This window comes from Mobula birostris, chromosome 23 (genome assembly GCF_030028105.1).
Source record: "Mobula birostris isolate sMobBir1 chromosome 23, sMobBir1.hap1, whole genome shotgun sequence".
Classification (NCBI taxonomy): Eukaryota; Metazoa; Chordata; class Chondrichthyes; order Myliobatiformes; family Myliobatidae; genus Mobula; species Mobula birostris.
Genome location: NC_092392.1, coordinates 12,929,140 through 12,955,121, shown reverse-complemented (window position 1 = coordinate 12,955,121; position 25,982 = coordinate 12,929,140). Strand labels below are relative to the sequence as shown.

At 40.2% G+C, this 25,982-nt stretch overlaps 1 protein-coding gene across 1 annotated transcript; it reads left to right on the top strand.

Moving 5' to 3' along the window:
* The first annotated feature begins 733 nt into the window (after positions 1–733).
* miox (myo-inositol oxygenase) lies at positions 734–25,845 on the top strand. Its single transcript, XM_072241369.1, has 10 exons — positions 734–768; positions 2,276–2,368; positions 2,865–2,945; positions 12,252–12,414; positions 13,290–13,357; positions 15,406–15,515; positions 16,183–16,250; positions 17,612–17,661; positions 18,990–19,102; positions 23,188–25,845. Exons 1-10 carry the CDS (start codon positions 736–738, stop codon positions 23,294–23,296), a joined length of 888 nt encoding a protein of 295 aa, XP_072097470.1. The 5' UTR covers positions 734–735; the 3' UTR covers positions 23,297–25,845.
* Positions 25,846–25,982: the final 137 nt, after the last annotated feature.

Below are 25,982 nucleotides of genomic sequence, written 5' to 3'. Positions count from 1 at the left end.
CTTACCATAAATCTATATCCTTTAGTTTTAGATGACCTTCCCCTAGAAAGAAAAACACAGTGACCATTTACTTTACCTACGCCCCTCATGATTTTATATACTGTAAGGCTACTCCTCAGCCTGCTGCACTCTAGCCCCAGTCTACCCAGCCTCTCCTTGTAACTCAAGCCCTCCAGTCCTGGTGACATCCCTCCAAATGATTTCCGCACGATCTCCAGCTTAATGATATCTCCAACTTAATGATATAAGCTGGACAGGCAGAGGTGCATTCATGTCTCGGCTCACCAATGGCCTGAACAGACGTAACTTGACACCCCACACACATACATACACACACACACACACACACACACACACACACACACACACACACACACACACACACACACACACACACACACACACGTGGATAAAGCACATTCTTGTGTGGAGACAGACATTGCAAACCTAAACAGATAAACAAGCAAACCACAAGCAGGTCAAAGTGTAATGGCTGTACCTACATATTATGCTATTGGTGATGAGGTCATTAATCAGGTAAATGAGCAGTGAGGTGAAAGTGATATGGAGATAATCAATAAACTCCCCTTAGAATGAGTAACCGACAACATATCTCAATTGTCTAATGATGAGCAAAAAGGCAACATTGTTGACCCTGAACATTGTCCTTTCCGCAATGCACAGAGAGGTACTTAAGAGAGGTTAATCACACACACACACACAATCAGCGGCACCATGAGTACGCAGTCAAAGAGGCAGTCACCAACGGTGAGTTTGTCCAGAAGTGGTGAAAATTATGGTAAAAATACTCTCAAAGGAGTGAGAGAAAGAAAAAGTGACAAAGGGAAAGGGGCAATGATAGAGAGAGAGGGGGAGGGAGAGAGAGAGAGAGGGGGAGAGACTTGAAAACTGAAACAGAATGAAGTGAGACAGAAAGGTAGTTATGAAGAAAGAGAGACCAGAGAGAGAGGAAAGGAGAGGGGGAGAGAGAGGGAGAGGGGGAGAGAGAGGAGGGGAGAGAGAGGAAGGGAGAGAGAGGAAGGAAGAAAGGAGAGAGAGGAAGGGACAAGGGGAGAGGGAGGGAGAGAGAGGGGGAGGGAGAAGGGAGAGAGAGGAAGGGACAAGGGGAGAGGGAGGGGGAGGGGGGACAGAGAGAGAGAGGAAGGGAGAAGGAGAGAAGAAGGGAAAAGGAGAGAGGAAGGGAGGGGAGAGAGGAAGGGACAAGGGGAGAGGGGGGAGAGGGAGGGAGAGGGGGGAGAGAGAGGGGAGGGGGAGAGAGAGGGGAAAGGGAGGAAGGAAGAAGAAGGGAGAGGGGGAGAGAGAGGAAGGGACAAGGGGAGAGGGAGGGAGAGGGAGAGGGGGAGAGGGAGGGGGAAAGGGAGGAAGGGAGAAGGAGAGAGGAAGGGAAAAGGAGAGAGGAAGGGAGAGGGGAGAGAGAGGAAGGGACAAGGGGAGAAGGAGGGAGAGGGGGAGGGGGGACAGAGAGGGAGAGGGGGGAGAGAGAGAAATTGCCGGGGAAAAGCAAGAAACGAGGCAGTAAGGACAAGTCAAAGCGAGAGACACTTGGGTCAATATTGAGGAGAGAATACTGAGTTACGAGTGAGCAAGTCACAAATGAAAGGTCTAGTTCAGAGAGAGAAAATAGTAAAAGAGAAAGAGAATGTCAGAGTATATGAATTAAGTAAAAGAGGCTGCAGGGGAACAGGGTCACTGAGAGAATGGAGATACCTCAGTTTCTATGTGATAAGCAAAATGAGTGCTTTCAGCTGTGACAGAGAGGAGGAGACCCTTGCATGTGTTGTTCCATTATTTTTCCAGTGTTTGATGCTCCCCGACTGTCACTCAAACTTGTTCTGTTTATTATTCTCTCGCTCTTTCTTGTTCTTACTGTCTTGTAGGAATCTGAGGGGGAGGTTTTATTGAACCTCATTCTTAACAGTGTTCTGCAGTACCTGATGATGGGATTGCCGTATCTGTCTCTTTCATCACATTTTTTTCCGTCCTTTATGTTATCTGCTGTCAAGTTATGGGTTTAATCTTTACACAAAAACTAAATTCTGTCCCACTGTAAAAGACCCTGTGTTATCATTTGGAAGGGATTCTTTGTTAGTTTTCTCAACAATATTTACCCTTTAAACTATTTCACAAATAAAACAGATATCTGCTCAATTAAGTTGCTGCTGTTCTGCAATATTAACCATATTTACTGAGAATTCTCGTAAGATGCAATATAAATAAATTTTCCTTAATCCCACTCCCTGTCATTTCATTACAGAGTTTAATCTCCACCAAACCCTTGGAGCAGGAACGTGACCAGACGGTGACTCAGAACAACAATAAGATCAAGAGTGAATACAGGAATTATGAGGTGAGTAGGTAGCCGCCTCACAGGAGGGATCTACAGGACAGCTGTACAGTGGACAGGAGACCAGAGCTGGGAAGAGTGGAAGAGTTCCAAGGAGAGTACAACAGAAAAATAGAGAGAATGAAATGCCCCTGAGCTGGGCAGGTGGGGTACAGGGTTTTGTGATAGATATACATAGAAAAAATAGGACTGAGATGGGATGGTAGGGAGAACGAGGAGTAGATAAAGACATGGAACACCTGGGGGAGAACAATTTATGGGGGTTAGAGAAAGAGAATTACGCATTCTCAGGGGACGAAAGGAGCAAAAGAGAGTGAGAGTGTGAGAGTGAAAGAAAGACAGGCGAGTCCTGGAAGAGGGAGTTAGCGGGGCGAGTGCATGCTGAGGTGCAGCTCTGTGTATTCAATCCTAGGCATAGACTAGCTTTTTATAGTGATGCCAAGGGGGAACCCAATGGGATTGAACGGTTTAATAAGTAGACTCTTTGTTCTTTATTTAGAATGGAATTCACCAGGACCGGGTTTTGAAGACATATCGACAGATGCACACTCACCAGACTGTGGAGTTTGTGAAGAGAAAGGTAAACCAGAAGTTAAAAATCAAAGTCCTCTTCTCTCAGTCAGTCCCTTTTGGAATAGATTAGCAGAATAACATAACACAGAAGGAAACCATTTTACCTTTCTTGGCCATACTTGCCTTTCAGATAAGATATTAACTCAAAGACAGACAGTATTTGCTCTCTCAGGTATACACTGAAGATCCTCTAGAATGCTTTGAACAAGTACAAGGGGAGTTATCTCTGGTGTCCGGGCCAATAGTAAATCATTATTTAACTTTACAAAGAATCAAATCATGGTTGTTATCATTGTCTATATTAGAGAATGTCATAAAACAGCATACAGTAGTGTCTCTCCCAACTTTGCACAAATTGCAACAGAGACTACAATTAAATATTATTTTATTGGGCTTAAAGAGACAGGCTGAAAGGGTCATAATGATTACAATAGAGCTGTCTGATCAGCCCACTCCTTTCCTCTTTTCCCTAGTACTGTAAGAAATTTCTTTCATAGTTACATGATTCTGTCTTAAAATTACTCCCGAATCCTGGCGGGGTTTGGGGACCCTGGTTGACAAGAGATATTGAGATCCCATTCAGTAAAAGTGGGACTGTGCATTAGCAATTGGGAATTAGTGAATCTCTTGATGACTATAAGAAGGGTAGGAGTGCAACTAACATAGAAACATAGAAAATAGGTGCAGGAGTAGGCCATTCGGCCCTTTGAGCCTGCACCGCCGTTCAGTATGATCATGACTGATCATCCAATTAAGAGGGAAGTTAGGAGGTCAGGAAGAAAACATGAGAAGAACCTGGCAGGCAAGGTGAGGCAAAATCCCAAGTGACTCTGTTGGTAAATTAAGAGTAAAAGGGTGGCTGGGGAGTAAGTAATTCTCTTTAAAGATTAGCATGGCCATCTGTGTGTGGAACCAAAGGAAATGGGTGAATTTTTTAGTGAGTATTTCTCTTTAAAAAATGAGTGGTGTTGTCTTGGACAACATGCAAATGAGCAAAGAGGAGTTATTGGAAGCCTTAAAGTGCATTAAGGTGGCTAATTCCTCAGGACCTGACTTAGTACATTCTCAGACCTTGTAGAGGAACAATTATGCAGACGTTGCAGAGATCTTTGCTTCAGTGAGGAGATTGATGAGACTAGGCAGGACAATAGTTTGTCATGGACTGGATGGACCAACGGGCATTTTTCTGTGCTGTAGTGCTCTATGATTCTATGATGCTGGCTAAATGTGAGGTTCCGGAGGATTGGAGAGTTGCTAACGTGCTAGCATTGTTTATAAAGGGTAGAATCAGAATCAGATTTAATATTTCTGGCCTATGAATAGTGAGGCTGTGTACATAGATGCATCGTCCACTCAGAAACCTGATGGCGGAGGGGAAGAAGCCATTCCTAAAACATTGAGAGTGTGCCTTCAGGCTGCTGTGCCTCCTCCTTGATGGAAGCAAAGAGAAGAGGGCATGTGCTGGGTGATGGGGGTTTTGAGGGATTGCCTTTTGAATGTGTCCTCAATGCTGGGGAGGCTAGTGCCCATGATAGAGCTGTCTGAATTTCCAACTTTTTGCAACTTCTTTTGATTCTCTGCAATGGTCCCTCCGTACCAGACAATGAAGCAACCGGTTGGAATGCTCTCCACGGTATATCTGTAGAAATGTGCTAGAGTCTTTGGTGACACACCAAAACTCTTCAAACTCCAAATGAAATATAGCTGCTGTCATGTCTTCTTTATAATTCCATCGATATGTTGTGTCCAGGATAGTTCTTCAGAGATGTGGACATCCAGGAGCTTGAAACTGCTCACCCTTTCCACTGCTGAAACCTCAATGAAGGCTGGTGTGTATTCCTTCAACTTCACCTTCCTGAAGTCTATAATCAATTCCTTTGTCTTACTGACGTTGAGTGCAAGTTTGTTGTGACATCGGTCAACCAGCTGATCTACCTCACTCTTGTACTCCTCCTTGTCACCATCTGAAATTCTGCCAACAATAGTTGTGTCATTGGCAAATTTATAGATGGATGTAGAGAGAGTAGAGCAGTGGGCTAAGCACACATTCTTGAAGCGTGCTAGAGTTGATTTTCAGTGCAGTATTGCTATTTCTGATCTGCACGGACTGTGGCCTCCTGGTGAGAGAGTCATGGATCCAGTTGCAGAGGGAGGTACAGAGGCCCAGGTTTTTGGAACTTGTTAATTGGTACCGAGAGCAGGATTGTGTTGAACACTGAGCTATAATCAATAAATAACAGGAATTCTTATGGTCCAGGCGGTCCAAGGTCTAAGCCAGTGAGATTCAGTCTGCTGTAGACCTAGATGGTGGAGAAGTTGCAGAGGGTCCAGCTCCTTGCTGAGGCAGGAGTTGATTCTGGCCATGACCAACCTCTCAGAGCACTTCATCACAGTCAATGTGAGTGCAACTGGGCGACAGTTGTCGAAGCAGCTTACCCGGATCTTCTTGGGCACTGGTATGATTGAAGCAGGTGGGAACCTCTGGCTGCAGCAGGGAGATTGAAGATGTCTTTGAACAGTGCTGCCAGTTGGTTGGCACAGGTTTTCAGTGCCCTGCCAGGTACACCATCAGGGCCTGACGCCTTGCGAGGGTTCACCCTTTTGAAAGATGTTCTGACATTGTTCTCCGAGACCAGCATCACAGGGTCACCAGATCTTTCAGGGATTTGCACAGGTATAGTTTTATTCTCCCTTTCAAAATATGCATAAAAGGCGTTGAGCTCATCTGGGTGTGAAGCATCATAGCCGTTCATGATGTTAGGTTTGTAAGAAGTAACGGCCTGCAAACCCTGCCGAAGCTGACATGAAATCAACTCCATTTTGGACTTCAATTGGAATTGTTTTTTAGCTCTTAAAATAGCCTTCTGTAGGTCCTACCTGGACTTCTTGTATACTTCTGGATCACTGATCTTGAACGCCACAGATCTAGCCCTCAGCAGACTCTGAATATTCTGTTTCATCCACGGCTTTTGGTTTGGATATGTCTAGTATGGTTTTGAAGCACATCCACATTGGTCTTGATGAAGACAGTGACAACTGTGGCCTATTCATTTAGATTCAAAGATGAATTCCTGAATATTGTCCAATCCACTGATTCAAAGCAGTACAAAAGCATACCAGGAAATTACAGGCCGCTGAGTCTAACATCTAACCTGATGGGTAACTTGCTGGAGAATATTCTAAGGGACAGGATCGACCACATTTGAAGAGACAGGGTCTGATTTGTGACAGTCAGCACAGCTTTGTGCATGATAAGTCTAGTCTGAGAAGTCTCTTGGAATTCTTTGAGGAAGTAACAAGAGAGTAGATGAAAATAGGGCAGTTAATGTTTTCTATATGGTTGCTAGCAAGGCCTCTGACAAGCCTCCTCATGGCAGGCTAGATCATACAGGATCCAGGATTTGCAATTGGCTTAGTGGTACGAAGCAGAGGGTAATGGTCGCCTCTCAGACTGGAGGTCTGTGTCTAGTGGTCTGCTACCGAGGTCGCTTCTGGGACCTTTGTTCATAATTTACATAAGCAATTTGTATGTTAAGATACAAGGCAGGTTTGTGGATGGTAGTAACTTATGTGGTGTAGGTAGTGTAGATAGAAAGGTATGAAAAATTACAGTGTGTCGAGATCAGCTTGGTATGTGCGCTGAGGATTAGCAAATGGATTTCAATCCAAATAAATGTGAGGTTTATTGGGAGATCAAACTAGGGTAGGACTTTTACAGTGAATATCAGAACCCTGGGGAGTGTAATGGTAGAAAATAAATCACTGAAAGCAGTACCACAGTTATAAGGGGTGGTGAAGAAGGCATTAAAATCTGGTTTTCATCAGTCAGAGCATTGAGGTAGAAGTTGGGAGGTTATATAAGACATGGGTCTTTTTCCCAGGGAATTCTGGGTGGTTATTCCCTCACCGTCATTTTACGTATTTCCTTTGTGGCCTTAAATTTTGTAGTTTTTTTTAAATCTACTTTGTTTTGTAGGTTTTTATAACTAGTTTATGTTAATAATCTCATTTTTTTTTTGTTTTGTTTACTTATAGGGTCTGGGGTTTGTTGCGGTTTTTTTATATTTTCTGGCTTTTACTCTGTTATATTAAGTGTTTGTTTTAATTGAGTTACCTTTTTTTATTCTTTTACTGTTTTATAATTAGCTGATCTTTTTTATATTTACACCTTTTTTAGGGAGCGTATACCGGAAGTCATGGGGGTAGTTTTAGTGCTTGCTTCTTTCGGGCTGGTCTGCATTAGATTTAGCCTTGGGGTCATGGGGTGCGAGATGGTGGGAGGGGCTTCACGTTTTAGTTTCTTTCTTCTTGGGCTATGTACATTATTGAAGTATTGGTTGCATTCTTCTTCCCGGTATCTCTTATTTGTTCTGTTCCCTTTCCGGGTTCGTGGGTCGAGCTTATCGTCAATCCTCCTTGATGCGGGTTGACTTTAGGGTTTATGGAGTCTATTATTAATTTTGTCTCCTGGAATACTAATGGTCTTAATCATCCTATTAAAAGGAAAAAAGTTTTTAAAGTGTTCCGGAGACTTAAAGCACAAATTTTATTTTTACAAGAGACCCATGTGCGGAGGGGCGACAGACTACGTTTTTTTAAATTCTGGAAGGGCTAGCAGTTTCATTCGAACTCCAATGCTAAGATTCAAGGCATCTCTATTTTTATAGACTCCTCAGTTACTTTTATACAACATGATATTATTTCTGATCCGAATGGTAGATTTCTATTGGTTAGTGGTCTACTATTTAATAAAAAGGTAGTTTTGGTTAATGTTTATGCTCCTAATATGGATTGTCCGGAATTTTATAAATCATTATTCAATCAGTTCCCGAATTTGAATGAGTTTTCATTGATCTGGGGCGGAGATCTGAATACCTGTTTATCTCCAGCTTTGGACCGTTCGGCCCCTCTACGGACCTTACCTAATAAATCTGCAACTTTGATTAATTCATTTCTCTCTGATTCTGGATCGACGGACATTTGGTGTTTTTTGCATCCTCAGGAAAAAGATTTTTCTTTTTTTTCACATGTTCACCATTCCTATTCAAGAATTGATTATTTCTTTATTGATTCTCGTCTTATTTCTTCAGTGATTAAATGTGATTATGACTCTATAACCATTTTGGATCATGCTCCACTTAAGCTTTCTATTAAAATTCAGGCCAATACACAAAATAATAGACAATGGCGTCTTAATTCGTTGTTGCTTCAGGACTCGGACTTTGTTAACTTTATGAATGAACAGATTGATCTTTTTTTTACAATTAACTATACAGAGGATATTTCTGTGAACATTCTTTGGGATACTTTTAAAGCTTATATTCGTGGTCAGATTATCTCGTATTCTGCTGCTTTGAGGAAGAAGCTGAAGCAGGAGGAGTTGGTAATCGTGGACAAGATTAAGGAAATTGATAAGAAATATGTTATAGCTCCTTCTGAGGAGTTATATAAACAAAGAACTGAACTTCAAATGGAACACAGTTTATTACTTTCGTCCTCGATTGTAAACCAATTAAAGAAAACAAGAGGTGAATTTTATGTACACAGTGACAAAATTGGCAAACTGTTGGCTAATCAACTGAAGTCTAATTATGCTAAATCTCAAATTAATCAGATTTATAACCAAAATGACCGACTGATACTTGACCATGTGGGGATTAATCAAACTTTCTGTGATTTTTATTCTTCCTTATATCAATCAGAGCCTCCTCGAGATTCTAAATATATGAATGATTTTTTAGATAATCTAGACTTCCCTGAGATTTCACAGGATATGTCTTCTATGTTAGATACTCCCATTACCACGGATGAGATTAAGAATGTTGTTTTCTCTATGAATTTGGGGAAAGCTCCTAGCCCTGATGGGTTTACCGTAGAATTTTATAAATGTTTCGCACCTTCATTAATCCCTTGGCTCTGTAGAGTTTTTGAGGCTTCATTAAAACTTGGTAAACTTCCTGAATCTTTCAATAGAGCGTCAATCTCTCTAATATTAAAGAAGGATAAAGATCCTGCTCAATGTGCATCTTATAGACCAATATCTTTATTAAATGTTGATTCTAAAGTATTTTCTAAGTTATTAGCAAATAGATTAGAAAAAGTACTTCCTTTTATTATTTCGGAAGACCAAACGGGTTTTATTAAAGGTCGTTACTCTTTTTATAATATTCACACACTGTTAAATATTGTTTATACTCCCTCACAAAATGTTCCTGAGTGTGTTATCTCTTTAGATGCTGAGAAAGCTTTTGATAGAGTAGAATGGCCTTATTTATTTAAGGTGCTTGAAATGTTTAATTTTAGCTCGAAATTTATATCCTGGATTAAATTGTTATATCATTCTCCTGTGGCCTCAGTCCATACTAACTCTCTAAGCTCACCTTTTTTCCCTCTTTTTCGAGGTACTCGACAAGGGTGTCCTCTTAGTCCTTTATTATTTGATATTGCATTAGAACCTCTTGCAATTGCCATTCGAGAATCTCCAAATATTACTGGGATAACTCGGGGCTTAAAGTCCCATAAAATATCACTCTATGCTGATGACTTACTTTTATATATTTCTAATCCCCAAAAATCCATCCCTGCTGTTTTAGAGCTATTAGCACAATTTGGTCTTTTTTCAGGTTATAAATTAAATCTTAGTAAGAGTGACCTTTTCCCGATTAATAAACAACTTCCCTTATATCATAACTTTCCATTTAAATTGATTAATAATTATTTTTCATATCTTGGGATTAAAATTACTTGTAAATACAAAGATTTATTTAAGATTAACTTTTTACCCTTAATTGACCATATTATTCAACTTTCATCTAAATGGTTTCCTTTATATTTAACTTTGATTGGTCGTATTAATGCAGTTAAGATGTTTTTTTTGCCAAAATTTTTATATATATTTCAGGCATTACCAATTTTTGTTCCAAAATCTTTTTTTGATAAAGTTGACTCCAAAATTTCTTCATTTATTTGGCAAAATAAAAACCCGAGACTGGGTAAAATACATTTACAGAAAGCTAAGAGAGATGGAGGTTTAGCATTACCTAACTTTAGATTTTATTATTGGGCAATTAATATTCGACATATGAAATTTTTGTTACTTGACCAGGATATACTATCCATTCCTAAATGGGTAGCATTGGAATTACAATCTGTTCAGGGCTATACACTTGGCTCTATTTTAGGTTCCTCTCTTCCTTTTGATTTGAAACGCCTTAAACAGGTGTCTAACCCGATAGTTAAATATACCTTACGTATTTGGTTTCAATTCAGAAAATTTTTTGATCTTAACCAATTTGGGCTAGCGATTCCTATTTTAGGTAACATTTTTTCCTCCCTCTTTTACGGATCGTGCTTTTCAAATTTGGAAGACTAAGGGTATTTCACGGTTTTTGGATTTATTTTTAGATGGTTCCCTTATGTCTTTTGAACAATTATCTAATAAATATAATTTATCAAGAATACATTTTTTTAGATATCTACAAGTTAGAAATTTCCTAAGTACTATACTTTCTTCCTTTCCAATGCTTCCTCCTACATACGTTTTAGATACTATAATTAACCTTAATCCATGTCAGAAAGGTGCATAGGCTATTATTTATAATATTATTATGAAACTTAGGAAAGCTCCATTTGATAAGATTAGGTCAGATTGGGAACAAGAATTGGGATCTATTATTTCCGTGGATGACTGGGGGCAGATTTTACAATTAGTCAATACTTCCTCTATCTGTGCTAAACATTCCCTAATTCAATTTAAAGTTGTTCATAGAGCACATATGTCCAAAGATAAATTAGCTCACTTTTATTCTCATATTAATCCTTTTTGTGATAGATGTCCGGGGCAGATAGTCTCTTTAACTCATATGTTTTGGTCTTGTCCTACTCTGGAAACTTTTTGGAGAGACATTTTTAATATTATTTCCAAGGTATTGAATATAGATATCTCTCCTCACCCTATTACTGCTATCTTTGGACTACCTAAAATTTCCAGTAATCTTTCTCCTTTAGCCCGTAGAATGATTGCTTTTTTTACTTTAATGGCGAAAAGATGTATCTTACAACATTGGAAAGAGCTTAATGCTCCAACTACCTTTTTTTGGTTTTCTCAGACGATATTATGCTTGAATTTGGAGAAAATTAGAAGCAATCTTTATGACTCTTCATTTAAATTTGAACAGACCTGGAGATCTTTTATTCAATATTTTCATTTAATGTAATATATACCCTTCTTGTTTTTTTTTTACTGTTTTTAATGGAGGTCGGGATTGAGGACGTGATCTTAAGTTTTTTAACTCTGTTTGGTTTCAAGTTAGCCCATTGCTTTGCTTTGCTTTTAGTTAGTTGCACGGTGGGTTTTTTTTGGGTTTTTTTTTTCCTTTTCTCTATTGATATATATATAAAAATTAGTATACTATTATGTTACCTTGGTACGTTATGTTTAAATTACATTGTTTGTATCATTTTTTTTGTATTAATATCTCCTGTAATTTTATTATATTCTAACAGTGTATTAGTGCCTATATGGCTTACCTTTTTGTATACTAATTCAATAAAAATATTTAAAAAGAAAAGAAAGACATGGGTGAGACTGCGCTTGGAGTAGTGTGTACAGTTTGGAGCACAGGACTAGCTCTGCGTGGTTAAGTTGAGCTGAAGGACTTGTTCCATGCTGAATGACTCTCTCTTGCACTGACTTTATGGATGGTATATTCCAGTTCACCACACTTCATTGTGATTCCTCATGACAGTTTCCGGTTCTGTGTCCTCTCATGTCTGACCTTTCTGCATTTCTCCTGATGGGCTCTATTTCCCCCAGTGACATTTAAAATCATACTGTACACCTCAGAACTGTGTATGATTTTGAATGTCTTTATCAGATCTCCTCCCAGCCAGTTCAGTTCTCAGCACAATATTCCAGTTTATTGAGTGAATCCATTTAACTCTTCATGTCTGGTACATTGAAGTACATGTCTTTCATCTCTCAAAGGTCATGACACCCGTGCTAAAATATAGTGCTGAAACTGGCCACAGTATTTTACCTGGAGTCTAACCAGTGACAGGAGGCCTTTGTCATCATTACTTTCTTACTATTCTGTCACCATTCAGCCAAGTTACACCTCTGAGCAGCTGAAAGGGGAAAATGAAAAGGTAGAGTTTGGTGCGGTGAGGGACAAAAGTAACGGGTGGTTCACTACCTGTAGGCCTGTCCCAAGATGACAGATAAGTGTGAAATTAGGGTAGGAAAATCTTTTTGTTGAATGATCATTTTGCTGGTGTCCAAGTGACCTATTTGTCTCTGTATCTTTGATTGCAGATTTCTCAGTGGGTCCCTTGTTTGCAGGCTGAGATGACAGTGATGGAAGCTCTAGAGGAGCTTGACTATCTAGTTGATGAATCTGACCCTGACGTGGATTTTCCAAACTCTTTCCATGCCTACCAGACAGCAGAGGGACTCAGGAGGATTTATCCCAGCCTGGGTAAGAACGTGTTTGACGATCACAGGCACAAGGAGACAAAGGCAGGCGGGGACAGTGAGACAACAGCAAACATACGCACTCGAGGATATGCAGGCAGGAGCTCAGTGTCAGTGGTATACACACACGTGTGCAGAAATGATTGGTGGATGATGATTTCATAATGTTTGAGTCAGAGCACTACAGTCTCTCTGAGAGTGCACTGCTGTTTCAACAGTGCAATAGTTCCTCAGGGCTGACTCTGACACTGTCCTCCCTCCAAGCATGCAGCAGCTCCCTTCATTAATGTCACACCCCCAGTGCAACTCTTTGTCAGCACTGTCCCTGCAAGTATGCAGTGCTCACTCTGCAACAAACAAGAGAAAATCTGTGGGTGCTGGGAATCCAAGCAACACTTACAAAATGCTGGAGGAACCCAGCACCTATGGAAAAGCGTAAACAGTTGTTGTTTTGGGCTGAGACCCTTCATCAGGACTCCAGAAATCACTCTGTATTCTGTTAGTGCTGTTCTGTTCACTGGTTCACCTGGGTTCTTGCTTATTGGTATGAATCAGATATTTAGGGACAACGCTTACAATGCTCTGGATTAGGGTTGGATGAATTGGAGATGTCAGAAGCTCCCTTGGATTAGGTGTCATAAAGTCAAAGAGTTTAAGTGCTTGGAGGGATGGAGCGGTCAAAGACTGGGAGGAGAATATGGGGCAGAGTATTTGAAATGACGAGGGTTGCTGAGCAATAGTCAAAATGCTGACTTGGATCCTCTGCTTCCACACTCTGCTTGTCCCACTGAGTATTTCCAGTCTTCAGTCTTTTAGTTTTTGAATTAGGATTTTTTGTTCTGTTGTTTTGCGATTAGTTTGGGTTTGTTTGTTTTGTAGATTGGCTGCACCTGGTTGGACTGATACACGATATTGGAAAAATCCTCATAATCTGGGGGGAGCCACAGGTAAGGCAGAGAGAGGAGAGAATCTTGAGTGAATCAGGGAAGAGGCATTGACGTATGTAACCATAAAGATTGCTATGAACAGAGGAACAGGAGAAGATTATTTAGCCCCTTTCAGAGGTCCTGGATTCAGTTAACTATCTCTCTTACCTTGTCTATCCATGGTACCTGTCCTTGCTTCTATAACTCATATCCTCGAATAATATAGAAAGAGGACATTTGGCTTGTTGACAATGCTGCCTCTCAGAACAATCCCATTCTTCCATTTATTTTCCTACAACCCATACTGACTTCATAGTCATAGTCATACTTTATTGATCCCGGGGGAAATTGGTTTTCGTTACAGTTGCACCGTAAATAATTAAATAGTAATAAAACCATAAATAATTAAATAGTAATATGTAAATTATGCCAGGAAATAAGTCCAGGACCAGCCTATTGGCTCAGGGTGTCTGACCCTCCAAGGGAGGAGTTGTAAAGTTTGATGGCCACAGGCAGGAATGACTTCCTATGACACTCTGTGTTGCATCTCGGTGGAATGAGTCCCTGGCTGAATGTACTCCTGTGCCCAACCAGTACATTATGTAGTGGATGGGAGACATTGTCCAAGATGGCATGCAACTTGGACAGCATCCTCTTTTCAGACACCACCGTGAGAGAGTCCAGTTCCATCCCCACAACATCACTGGCCTTACGAATGAGTCTGTTGATTCTGTTGGTGTCTGCTACCCTCAGCCTGCTGCCCCAGCACACAACAGCAAACATGATAGCACTGGCCACCACAGACTTGTAGAGCATCCTCAGCATCGTCCGGCAGATGTTAAAGGACCTCAGTCTCCTCAGGAAATAGAGACCCTTTAACTCCCTCATTCTCCAAACACAAACTATGAGGGCTAATTTATAGTAACCAGTTTACATACTAATTGTAAATACCCATATCTTTTGATTCAGAGAGTTCTTGATACCTTGATGGTCACAGTCTGGCTCCTGACATCACCATTAAGCATCCGGACACTTATTTATTAGCTTGATTTGAAATTTCCAGCAAGACTAGATGTTTTCTCTATTCAACCTATTAATTTATTCAATGAGCTTTTCAATTAGATAAGCTTAATCCCCTGTACTGAAACCTCCCTTAAAAGTCTGTTGCCCATATCCTGAACTGCACCAAGTTCTTTTCACCCGTTCACCTTGTGTTTGCCGATTTGTATTGACAATGGCTCTTACTCTCATCAAACAATTTTGTGAGTTTCTTCCTCCAATCCAAGTAATTTCTTTCAACCCAATAAATTTCAAAGGTTTTGGCCCTCCTCCAGTTCTGGCATCTTGCCTATTCTAGCTTTTCATCGCTCCATCAATGAAATCCAACTCAGATGCCAAGACTTAAAGTTTTAGTCATTTCCCTCCTTCATTCTTAAGTTGCTGTTTAAAACCCAACCCTTTCAGTTAAGTTTTTAAACTTCTCCTTGCATATTTCATAAAGTTATTGAATGTGTCTATTTTTTTTTCAACCTTCCCTTAGAATTTAACCTTTTCACTCTCTTTTCATTCTGGTACCTCACTGCACTGCAATATATTCTGTGAATGTGGTGCATAAAACTGATTGTAATATGACCCAACCCCCACCCTGAAGTTTAACCAGTCTCCCAGATTCTGACTTCTCAATTTCAAAATTGTTTTTCTTGTTTTCTAATCCTCTAAAGTTTCATCCCTGACACCAACTTCCTAACCTTCTCTCCTCCACTTTCCTCCTTGAAAGTGACCTTTTAAACTTGACATCTAACCAAGCTTTTGTCAGTACTAATGTTTCATATGACCTAGTGGCCATTTCTTTATTTGGTACAGCTCTTGTGAAGCACCTTGAGATGTTTTTACTATGTTAAGATGAAATTTTATTGGGAGTAATCTTTTTTTTAATGAAATGCCTTTATCTGTAAGCTGCAATGATTTTTGGGCTGACTGGTAGGAGCTTTGTCCTGGGAAAGGCCTGCTGATTTGTGGGACACCTGTACTAGACTACAGTTTTGCTAATGGTCATTGCCTCTCCACAGTGGTGTGTGGTTGGAGACACTTACCCAGTCGGGTGCAAGTTTCAGGATTCCATAGTTTACAGGGACACCACATTTGCAGACAATCCGGATCTTAAGGACCCGAGATACAGGTAAGGATCTTGATTCCTCTTTCATCACACGTTCACTTTGAGCTCTCAGTTCAAATCTCTCCATGAAGTTAACCAAAACAGGTGAGATTTGGAATATTTTCAGCTTCTGACTCACAATAGGCTGCTGGAGTCTATGTCCTTTGATCCTCCCAAAAATTCAAATTGGTTGACTGTGCTGACACATTGTCTTTCCTCATTTTCCCTCAATGAATTTAATTAGCCTGTAAGCACTACCTCACGGATGTTAAAGGAACGTCCTCACTTGAACTTCTCTCTGACTTTAAGAGGTTCCTTAAAATCTACCACCTATCTGAACCATTCCTAGATGTATTCAGCTACAGAACATGAGTAGAAGTTGAAAAAGGGGAGAAGGTGATTGAAAATGCTCTGTTGGGAAGGGGATTAGAAGAGGCAGTAGTAATCTGTTGCTCCCTGCCCACAATAGGAAGACTCACCATTAATAGAATAATATTCAATATCCTGAAACTGCAGCAAGAGACAGACAGGTTTCATACCTTCATAATCCTTCTTTATTCGGATAACTGTGTTTAATTATTTGTCTCACTCTCTTAAAATAGAAGTGTGCGGAAAAGTTTTAGATTGAGAATAGAAGGTTGCTGCCTTGGTAAAGCTTGTGCTGTAAACGATTTCCTTTCATGTTTTGCAGCTCGCTTTATGGGATTTATAAGCCTAACTGTGGTTTGGATAAAGTGCTGATGTCGTGGGGTCACGATGGTAAGTGGTGATAGCGAGTACAGCACCGTGAGTAGTAATGGGGGATCTGCAAGGGAGCTGTAGCTGATGAACTGTCCAAACTGCAGATGTAGAAGGGAATGTTCAGCTGTGAAGTGGGTTCAGGTGCACAGAAATGTAGTAATCTTATTTTACCCCACGCCCCTGGTACTCCTTCTCTGCCACCTGTCCCACACCCCTTTCTCAGTTCACCATCCCCAACAGCCTTTGCTCCCACCAGATTCACAGACCCGCCCTTCGTTCCACAAACAGTACCGTGCAAGTCTTCGGCACCCTATATATATATCCCTATATGTGCTCTTTCTAGCATCAGAAGAATTTTATATGTTTCAATGAAACTGCCTCTTATTCTTCCATAGTCAAAAGTATAGTCCCAGTCTAGTCTCACCTTATAAATCTGGCATCCCAGGAATCAATCTGATGAACATTTGCTGACCTGCCTTCCCTCCATTAGAGTGATATCCTTCCTTAAGTAGGGAGACCAGACATGTACATAATATTCAAGACGTGGCCTCTCCAGAGTCCCAGAGACCCAGATAATTAAAACAAGATGTTTCTACTCGTGTTCAAATCCTCTTGCAACAAAGGCCAAAATAAGTTCAATATTTTCCCCCCTCCACCTGAGTTATTATACTGAATGATTTGTATGGAAGAAAAGACTAGAACGTCATTTGAAAGATAAATTATGAAGGATTTGGAAAGGAAGTACATAACCAGAGATGACAAAGCAGCCAGTAAGATTATGTGACAGCTTCAGCTGGAGATTTATCAGTGCGGGCAGAATCGGTCAAATGGAAGGAACTGTGCATGAAGTTCTTTGAGTCCAAGACAGAGTTCCAACGACAGTCAGTGAATGAGAAGGTAACAATTACCATCTAGAACTGGCTGTTTTAGAGGGATAAGTCCTATTTACACGAGTCCTATTTATTGTAAAAGTATAAGGTGGAGCCAAGTAATTATTGAAATCGACATAGATTTGTCTTTGAAACTTTTACAACAGGCAGCTTGGTTGCATTGAACGCAGCAATTTGCTTGGTTAATGTGATGCAGGACTACATATCTGCAGGGGAAGAAGGGAAAGCACTGAACATGAAATCCATTTATAATTCTGTTGTCACACTCTGAGAACAGCTCTGGAATCATCCTTCGTATTACTTTTTATTATTATTGGCACATTTTTTTCCTTTTAGCACATTGGTTGTGTGTGCTCTTCCATGGATTCTATCATGTTTCTTTATTTTGTGGGTGCCTGCAAGAAGATGAATCTCACAAGTTGTATACATACTTTGATAATATAGTTACTTTGAACTTTAATTTCTAAAGCTCTGGTTTCTCCCTTGCAGAATATATGTATAATGTGCTGAAAACTAATGGATGTAAACTTCCTGAAGAGGTAATTATGAATCAGTTTTGTATCCTCTCTGGGTGTCTACCTCAATTAGTTGGATAATCACAACAGTCATTATGATTACTGTTAACTACACAATGTACCATGAAATCACTGATGCAATGTTAGCTGAGTCAGTGACATGACCAACTTATAGTCATTAGTTGATAGTTTTCAGAAATTAAAACACACGATCCAGGTCAATCTAGAGAGAATACTGCAGTTGTTACTGAGGGACAGCAGCAATCATTAAGACAGGGCCAAAGCTGAAGTATATTACCAATAAAATTGTACTGATGGAGATCAAGAAAAAGCTTCAGATTAATTACCCTTCATCACAATAAAGAAGTGACAACACAACTACGTTGAATTGCAGAGGAGAGAGGGTGGAAAGAACAGAGAAATTTCTGCGAAAGGGTGCAAACGAAAGGTGGCAAAGTAACAACTACTTTTAAATACCAGCTATTATAGTCAGAAGAATAGAATCAAAGGAAAACATAGACATTGGAAATACAATACTGGTTACAAGAAATTATAGAATTCAAATATACACCCCTTCCCACTGCTGTAATTTTTTTTCTTAATTTTTTTTCTTCCATGTTTTTCTTACTTTGCCTTTTCTGCTGGAGTGCTGCGTTGTCAAAGTGGCAGGTACTGAGACACAACTGCACAGGTTGGCGATGGAGGACTGTAGGGGCTCCAACTGGTGAGGGACGCAGTACTGGTGGAGCTGTTAGAAATTCTTTGCTAAGGGAGTATTGGTATGGAGGGTATGTCTGTCCTGCTTAAGGGACAGTATGGAACAAGCACTGAGAAGTTAGTACTGTGGGAGTCCTGGGAAGAAAAAAAAATGGGGGTTATGAAGAATAGGCTATCCCTGGAATGTGCAAGGATTCTGTTCCTGGAAACTGCCCGTAAACTGATTTTCCATAGGTCAAAAATGTCCATTTTCTATCCAGAACTCTATCACTAAACCTACAACTGCTACATTTTTTCCCATTCACTAATCACTAACATGACCTATAATTAAGTTAATTGAATATGTATTGTATCTAGTCATTACTTTAAAAAGTGAATTGTTTTATTACAACTAACTTGAAAAATGGTTTTAAAACTTTTGGGAGAATTCATGTTGTCAGATTTCTGTAGGTTATGTCATTTGTAATTTGGGAAAGCCCTGTGTTTGTAAAATGTTTTATTATTAAAAAATGAATGTCTTTTTGTGTGTACAGGGGGATGCATGGCTGTCAATTACTTACATGGCTATTATCCATTTTTGTCTGTGTCCATTTGTTGGGCCTCTGCCTTGACTTGTGCATGTATGCCTATTGTAGGGACTGTACATTATCCGCTACCATTCATTCTATCCCTGGCACAGCAAGGGAGATTACATGCATCTCTGTACCAGCAAAGACCTGAAGATGCTGGAGTGGGTTAAAGATTTCAAGTGAGTCCGTTAAAAATACCACAAGATTTTTAATAGACATTCTGTAGATTTGATCTTTCAGTGTTTTAGGGAGACACATCAGACATGGTAGCTCAGAAACTGGAGGAACTTTGGCAGCTGGTCAGCCATAGCCAACTGGCATTATCTATGGAATGCCCTGGGTTTACTACAAATATCTAACAAGGTCAATGTTAAGGATACTAGGGGAGTGTCACAGAGTTAAGTGCCAAAGTCACTAATTTTGTCACCAAAGTCAGTGCAGAAGAGTCTCTGAAGTTAGCACTGGAATCACCAGGGGTATGTCACAGGGCCAGTGTTCAGATTGTTGGCAGAATGTAAGTGGGATCAGTGTTGAGCAGAGGGTCACAAGGGTGAGTTGTTTGTGGAATGTCCATAAGTCACAGGAGCAGAATTAGACCGATTCAGCCCACTGAGTCTGCACTGCCATTTCATCATGGCGCTTTGTTATCCCTCTCAGTTCCATGCTCACACCTTCTCCTTTTACATTTTGATGCCCTTACTAATCAAGTAACTATCAACCTCCACTTTAAATATATTCAATGACTTGGCTTCCACAGCCATCTGCGATAATGAATCCTACTAATTCACTACCCTCTGACTAAAATAATTCCTCATCTCTGATTTTAGACTTCCCCCACACATCGTATCAAGGCCTTTCAATATTTGATGGGTTTTGATGAGATCTCCCCCTCATTCTTCTAAACTCCATAAAGTACAGGTCTAGCACCATCAAATGCTGCTCATGCATTAACCCTTTAATTACTGAAATCCTTCTCTTAAACCTCCTCTGGACCCTTTCCAATGTCAGCATATTTTTTCCTAGATAAGGGGCACAAAACTGCTCACAATACTCCGTGCGGTCTGATCAATGCCTTATAAAGTCTCAGCATTACTTCCTTGCTTTTATATTCTAGTCCTCTTGAAATGAGTGCTAACATTGCATTTCCCTTCCTTACCATTGATTCAACCTGCAAGTTAACCTTTAGTGAATCTTGCACAAGAACTCCCAAGCCCTTTTGTACTTCTGATTTTTGAACAGTCTGTGCTTTTATTCCTACTACCAAAGTGCATGACCATACTATTTGCAGTACAATATTCCATCTGCCACTTCTTTGCCCATTCTCCCAATCTGTTCAAGTCCTTCTGCAGACTGCCTGCTTTGTCAACACTACCTGCCCCTCCACCTATCATTGCATTGTCCGCAAACTTCTGAAAGCCCAGCACACAACAACCACTTACTCCCCTTTGTCTATCCTGCTTATTTCCTCATAGAGTTCCAAGTTTCATCAGGCAAGATTTCTCCTTAATGAAACCATGCTGTTAGCTATTTTATCATGTACTTCCAAGCATGCAAAAATCTCATCCTTAATAATAGAATAGAATATAGTACAGCACAGTACAGTCCCTTTGGCCCACAATGTTGTGCCTACCCTCAAACTCTGCCTCCCATATAACCCCCCACCTTAAATTCCTCCATATACCTGTCTACTAGTCTCTTAAACTTCACTAGTGTATCTGTCTCCACCACTGACTCAGGCAGTGCATTCCATGCACCAACCACTCTCTGAGTAAAAAACCTTCCTCTAATATCCCCCTTGAACTTCCCACCCCTTACCTTAAAGCCATGTCCTCTTGTATTGAGCAGTGGTGCCCTGGGGAAGAGGTGCTGGCTATCCACTCTATCTATTCCTCTTATTATCTTGTACACCTCTATCATGACTCCTCTCAAAAGAGTAAAGCCCTAGCTCCCTTAATCTCTGATCATAATGCATACTCTCTAAACCAGGCAGCATCCTGATAAATGTCCTCTGTACCCTTTCCAATGCTTCCACATCCTTCCTATAGTGAGGCGACCAAAACTGGACACAGTACTCCAAGTGTGGCCTAACCAATTTTATAGAGCTGCATCATTACATCGCGACTCTTAAACTCTATCCCTCGATTTATGAGAGCTAACACCCCATAAGCTTTCTTAACTACCCTATCCACCCGTGACTCCAACATCTTCCCAACAATTAATGTCAGTCTAATTGGCCTATAATTTCCTTTCTTCTGCCTCCCTCCCTTCTTGAAGACTGGAATGACTTTTGCAAATTTTCAGTTCTCTGGAACGATTCTAGAAGATTTTTGAAATATTACTGATGGCTGCACAATCTCTTCAGCTACGTCTTTCAGAACCTCTGGTGTGTAGTCCATCTGGTCCAGGTCTTCAGACCTTTCAGATTCCCAAGTACTTTCTCCTTGGAAACAGCAACCACACTTACTTATGCCCCCTGATACTCTCGAATTTGTGGCATACTGACTTCTACAGTGAAGACTGATGCAAAATACTTATTAAGTTTGTCCATTTCTTTGTTCCCCATTAATACCTCTCCAGCTTAAATTTTCTAGCAGTCTGATATTCACTTTTAGTCTTTATATATGAATCCCTCTGGTTTCCTTGGCTGCTTAAGTCTAGGGAAGACACTCTCCTGTCCCACCGAACTCGTAAGATTGAGATAGCTCTCCCACTCCAGACCCCGGTTTGTGTGGGCACTGTGTAATTGGCTACCGTTACAAATTAGTGCTACGAAATAACAGACAGTATTCAATTAAAGGAATTGTATTTATGAATCTGAACTAAAGGGTTAGTGAAGAAAAACAAATAAGAAAAGGGTCCATTTTAATTAATAGTCAAATGTGCACAAGTTGGAGCTCATTTTGAACTTCTCCGTCACTCACACGCCGGGTTCTCGGTCAGCATGAAAGCACACACTCCCCTCCGAACGTCGCCGGCAATCCATCTCGAACAAAAGGGGCTCCCACCGGGTCGTTTCCTATGACCGGTTCTCCCTAGCCTTTTCTCTCTTCATCGCGCCCGCCCCCCCGAACAAAAGCCTCAAGCTTCACCAGAGAAACCTCCCCTCAGCTCTACCATCGTAATTGGGCGGCACACATTTCTCCCCATCCCTCATCTTCGACAATAACCCAAACAAGCTGCAATCTGAACAGACCGCTAAATGAAATACATACAGCAAAAATATGAACCAGGGCATTACATATATCTGAAAAAAACGTTTGGTATCCACCTTTTCTCTCCTTATGATTCTTTTTTTAGTTATTTTCTGTTGGTGTTTAAGCTTCCTAATCCTCTTAACTTCCCACTATTTCTTTGCTAAGCTATATGCCCACTCTTTTCCTTTTATGCTGTTTTTGACTTCCCTTGTCAGCCAACTTTACCTTATCCTCCCTTTAAAATATTTCTTTATCTTTGGGATGTATCTTTCTTTTGACTTCCAAATTGCTCCCAGAAACTCCAGCCATCACTGGTAGTGTCCCCTTCCAACTAACTTTGGCGAGCTCTTCTCTCATGCCTCTGTAAATTCTTTTTACTCCACTGTAACACTGATACACCTGACTTTAGCTTCCCCCTCTGAAACTGCAGGGAGAATTCTATCTGATCCCTGACTTCTAAGGGTTCCTTTACCTTAAGCTCCCTAATGAAATCAGATGTCCCATGCGATCAGTGCTTGTGGATCATAGACTATTTCAATCACTATGAATATGGGATGGTGCTGTTTGCACGGCGTGAATCTGAAACCAAAGTTTGGTGTTAATGATAAAAGTCTATGATGAGCATTTTGGGGGGAGAAGAATATGATGGGGTAGGAAAGAATGTAAATGGGATATATAGGTAATGGAAAGGGGCTTTCCATGTTGATTGCCTTTTTCTAATGTACCCAAATCATTCTGCATCAAGTTTAATCTTCCCAAAGGATGTGAAAATGGGCTGATTTCAGCATTCAAAATAGAAACAGGAAAAGAGAAAGGGCTAGAAACTGATGGAAATAGAGGGTAATTTCATTATTTTAGGTTAATTGGATGAAGTCTAATGGGGTACAATGAGATGAGAATGATTACAGTTGGGCATATTTAAATTACTGGGTAGGGTGCTGAGCTATCGGAGGCTACAATGGGCACTTTAGGTAGAAAAGGCTGTAATGGGAAAGGGTTACAATGGGATGATTAGTCAATAGATGTTGAAAGCCTTTTGCTAAAGTAACAAATCTCTTCTGTGTCTGCAGTAAGTTTGATCTGTACACCAAGAGCACTGATTTACCTGATATAAAGAAGCTACAGCCCTATTATCAACAACTGATTGACAAGTACTGTCCTGGGAAATTACGTTGGTAACCAGTGGAACTCTCTCCTGGGAGAAGATGATCAAAAACAGGAAGTATGAGTCACAAAGTACTGAAGAAGCATATCACTGCAGCTGCTAGAAATCTGAAATAGCAGCAGAGCAGTGAACACTTACCAGGTCAGACATCATCTGTGGAATGAAAAAGATAGAGTATATGATATTGATTAAAGATTTTGAACTGCATTCTGAAACCAATGATGACCTTTAGATTTAGAACATCAATAAATGTTCAAAATTCATGCATTTCCAAGAAACACCTTGCTCTCAAATGAAAATATTGCTCATGTTCCATAGTTTTAAGCTTATCCTGTTATCTAGCTTTCAGTGTTATGTTTTACCCAATAACTCATCAACCCAGTGCCTTTCTAAACACCACTGTTGACAGAACCCCACCTCTGCTATTTCTCTCCTCCATCTGACATCAAGCCCAAGAAGAAACTTTGGAACAAGCAAGAACCTTGAAGTAAAAACATATGCTGATTAATATGAAGTTTTTGATTACTTAAAAATTCTATCCTGAATTTTACTGGTAGCAGTAGGAAGAGATGTACACAAACCTTTGGAAAACACAAATACTCCAACACTAAATTTATAGGACCCACAACTTTCTAGTTACAGACAGCACTGTTGATGTGCAACATCTTCAGCCAAGTGGGTGAATAGCTCAAGAAGACATTCATCTGGACCAAGTGATGATAAGTCATAAAATGAGGAATTGATGTCAGGTAACTATTGTTGAGAGCAACGTATCATTTCAGTTTAGCAGCTTTTCAACTACACTGAAAAAGTTAAAAATCAGTAAGATGGGAGAGATGGAGATAATGAAGGCAATGTATATAAAGGGTGGACACCATGCAAATTTAAATATCATAGGTAGTGGTGGTGCCTACAGAAAATGTAAAAAGGACAATTTACAACAGGAAGTATTGGAAACTGAGGCACAAAGTCTTGGAAAACAAATCACTACAGCTGCCAGAAATCTGAAATAAAAATAGAGCACAAGAAACACTCACGAGGTCAGATGGCATCTGTGGAATTAGAAAAAGAGTAAATCATATTGTCTAATGCTTTTGGGTTTCACTGAAAGAGGCTAAAGACAGGCTAGAATCAGAGTGCATTCAAGAATCAAAATGAGAGGCATCTAGAAGCTCAGGATGCAGGACAACAGAGTAATATAATGGAAGAAGAGGCATGAGGGAGAACTGAAGGTAGTTTGACACTAGGATAATTCTAATGTCCCGTAAAGACACAAAAAATTCCCATGGCTGCACCTTATATTTTGATGCTGTGGATGCAGTTAAATGAGTTGTTCAAAGTGAGAATAAGTTCAACCAGGAAAGAGAGCTAATGGTGGTGGAGACTAATTTGAGAGAAAGGCCCCCAAGACCTTTGAGAGAGAGGTTGATATCAATGATTTCTGGGGAGACTAAGTTTGTAATACAGCAATTGCCCCTTAACAGAATTCTCTTTAACTTAGTCTACTTGAACACTAAACCAACAGTTGGTTCAGTAGAAAAAATTTAGACTACACCAGGGAAATGATAAAGTGCCTTCCTTCAGTCCCCACTGGAGGGTGCAAGTTGCTGCAACATTCATTCATCTCCTTATGCGGTAAGGCATCCATTCAGGATTTGGAGTACCAATGATAAGTTTTCTTCACAAGCATTGTAGATGGAGAAAGTGGGGCATCAGTATGGTGCATGTCTGAAATTGTCTCCGTTCATGGTGAAGGAGATCAGAAACTATGCATTGAAATGTGAAGTTTATAATTGAAATGTAGATCTTGAATCTCCAACAGCACCTGGTATAAACTGGAACACCATCAGAATTATTGTCTTGACCATTCATTCCCTTTACCACTGGTGCACTGTGGTTGCAATGTGTATCTTCTACAAGATTGTCAGCAACATACCAAAGCATCTTCGATAACACACCCTGAACCTACAACTTCTGTGAAGAATCAGATATATACGAATACCACATTTCCTTCATATTACATCCCATCTAGGCTTAGATTTAGATCACTGGGTCTAAATACGAGGGCTGCCTTCTACGAGTTTCTTTGCTGGATGAACTTCAGTGATTCAGTTAGTGGGTTACCACCAATGTTCCCTCTAATTTGAAATGACCAATGTGTACAAAAATATTGTGCTGCGCAATTTTTGCCCAGTGACATGTGCATAATGAATAATTTCTTCAATTAAAAACAGTATAAATAAGCCAGTTCTAAAGTCTAGACAAATTATTGCAAACTCCATGTTGTCAACACCACCCACATCAGAAACCATAAAAGGTATTGTGTTTATGCACAATTGTGTAATATACTTAACATGCCTACGAGGTAGATGGGACAACCTTTTGTGCACAACTTAAATTTCTTTGTATGCCAGTAGCAAAGGATGCGTGCACACGCACATCTAAGAAAGAACATTGGTTACCGCCACTTCTTAAGAACAAACAAGGTTGGATAATAAATGTTGCTATATCACCAGTGATCATGTACTAGAAATGAATGAAATAAAATATTTCCCTGGCTCTTTTCTTATGCATTGACTGGAGTTTCTAATGTTTGACGCATACCAAATACATCTCAAATATTCAAAAATTATTCCAGGACCTCACACACACTACTGCATTTAGGAAAATTTTCATATAAAACCAGAATCCGGTGAGTTC

Bases quoted from the DNA above. Each gene is read 5' to 3' on its own strand.
- miox (XM_072241369.1), top strand. From the start codon at position 736: ATGAGTACGCAGTCAAAGAGGCAGTCACCAACG. The intron at 13,358-15,405 runs GTAAGGCAGAGA...GCCTCTCCACAG, and splicing joins TAATCTGGGGGGAGCCACAG to TGGTGTGTGGTTGGAGACAC. The intron at 15,516-16,182 runs GTAAGGATCTTG...CATGTTTTGCAG, and splicing joins CTTAAGGACCCGAGATACAG to CTCGCTTTATGGGATTTATA.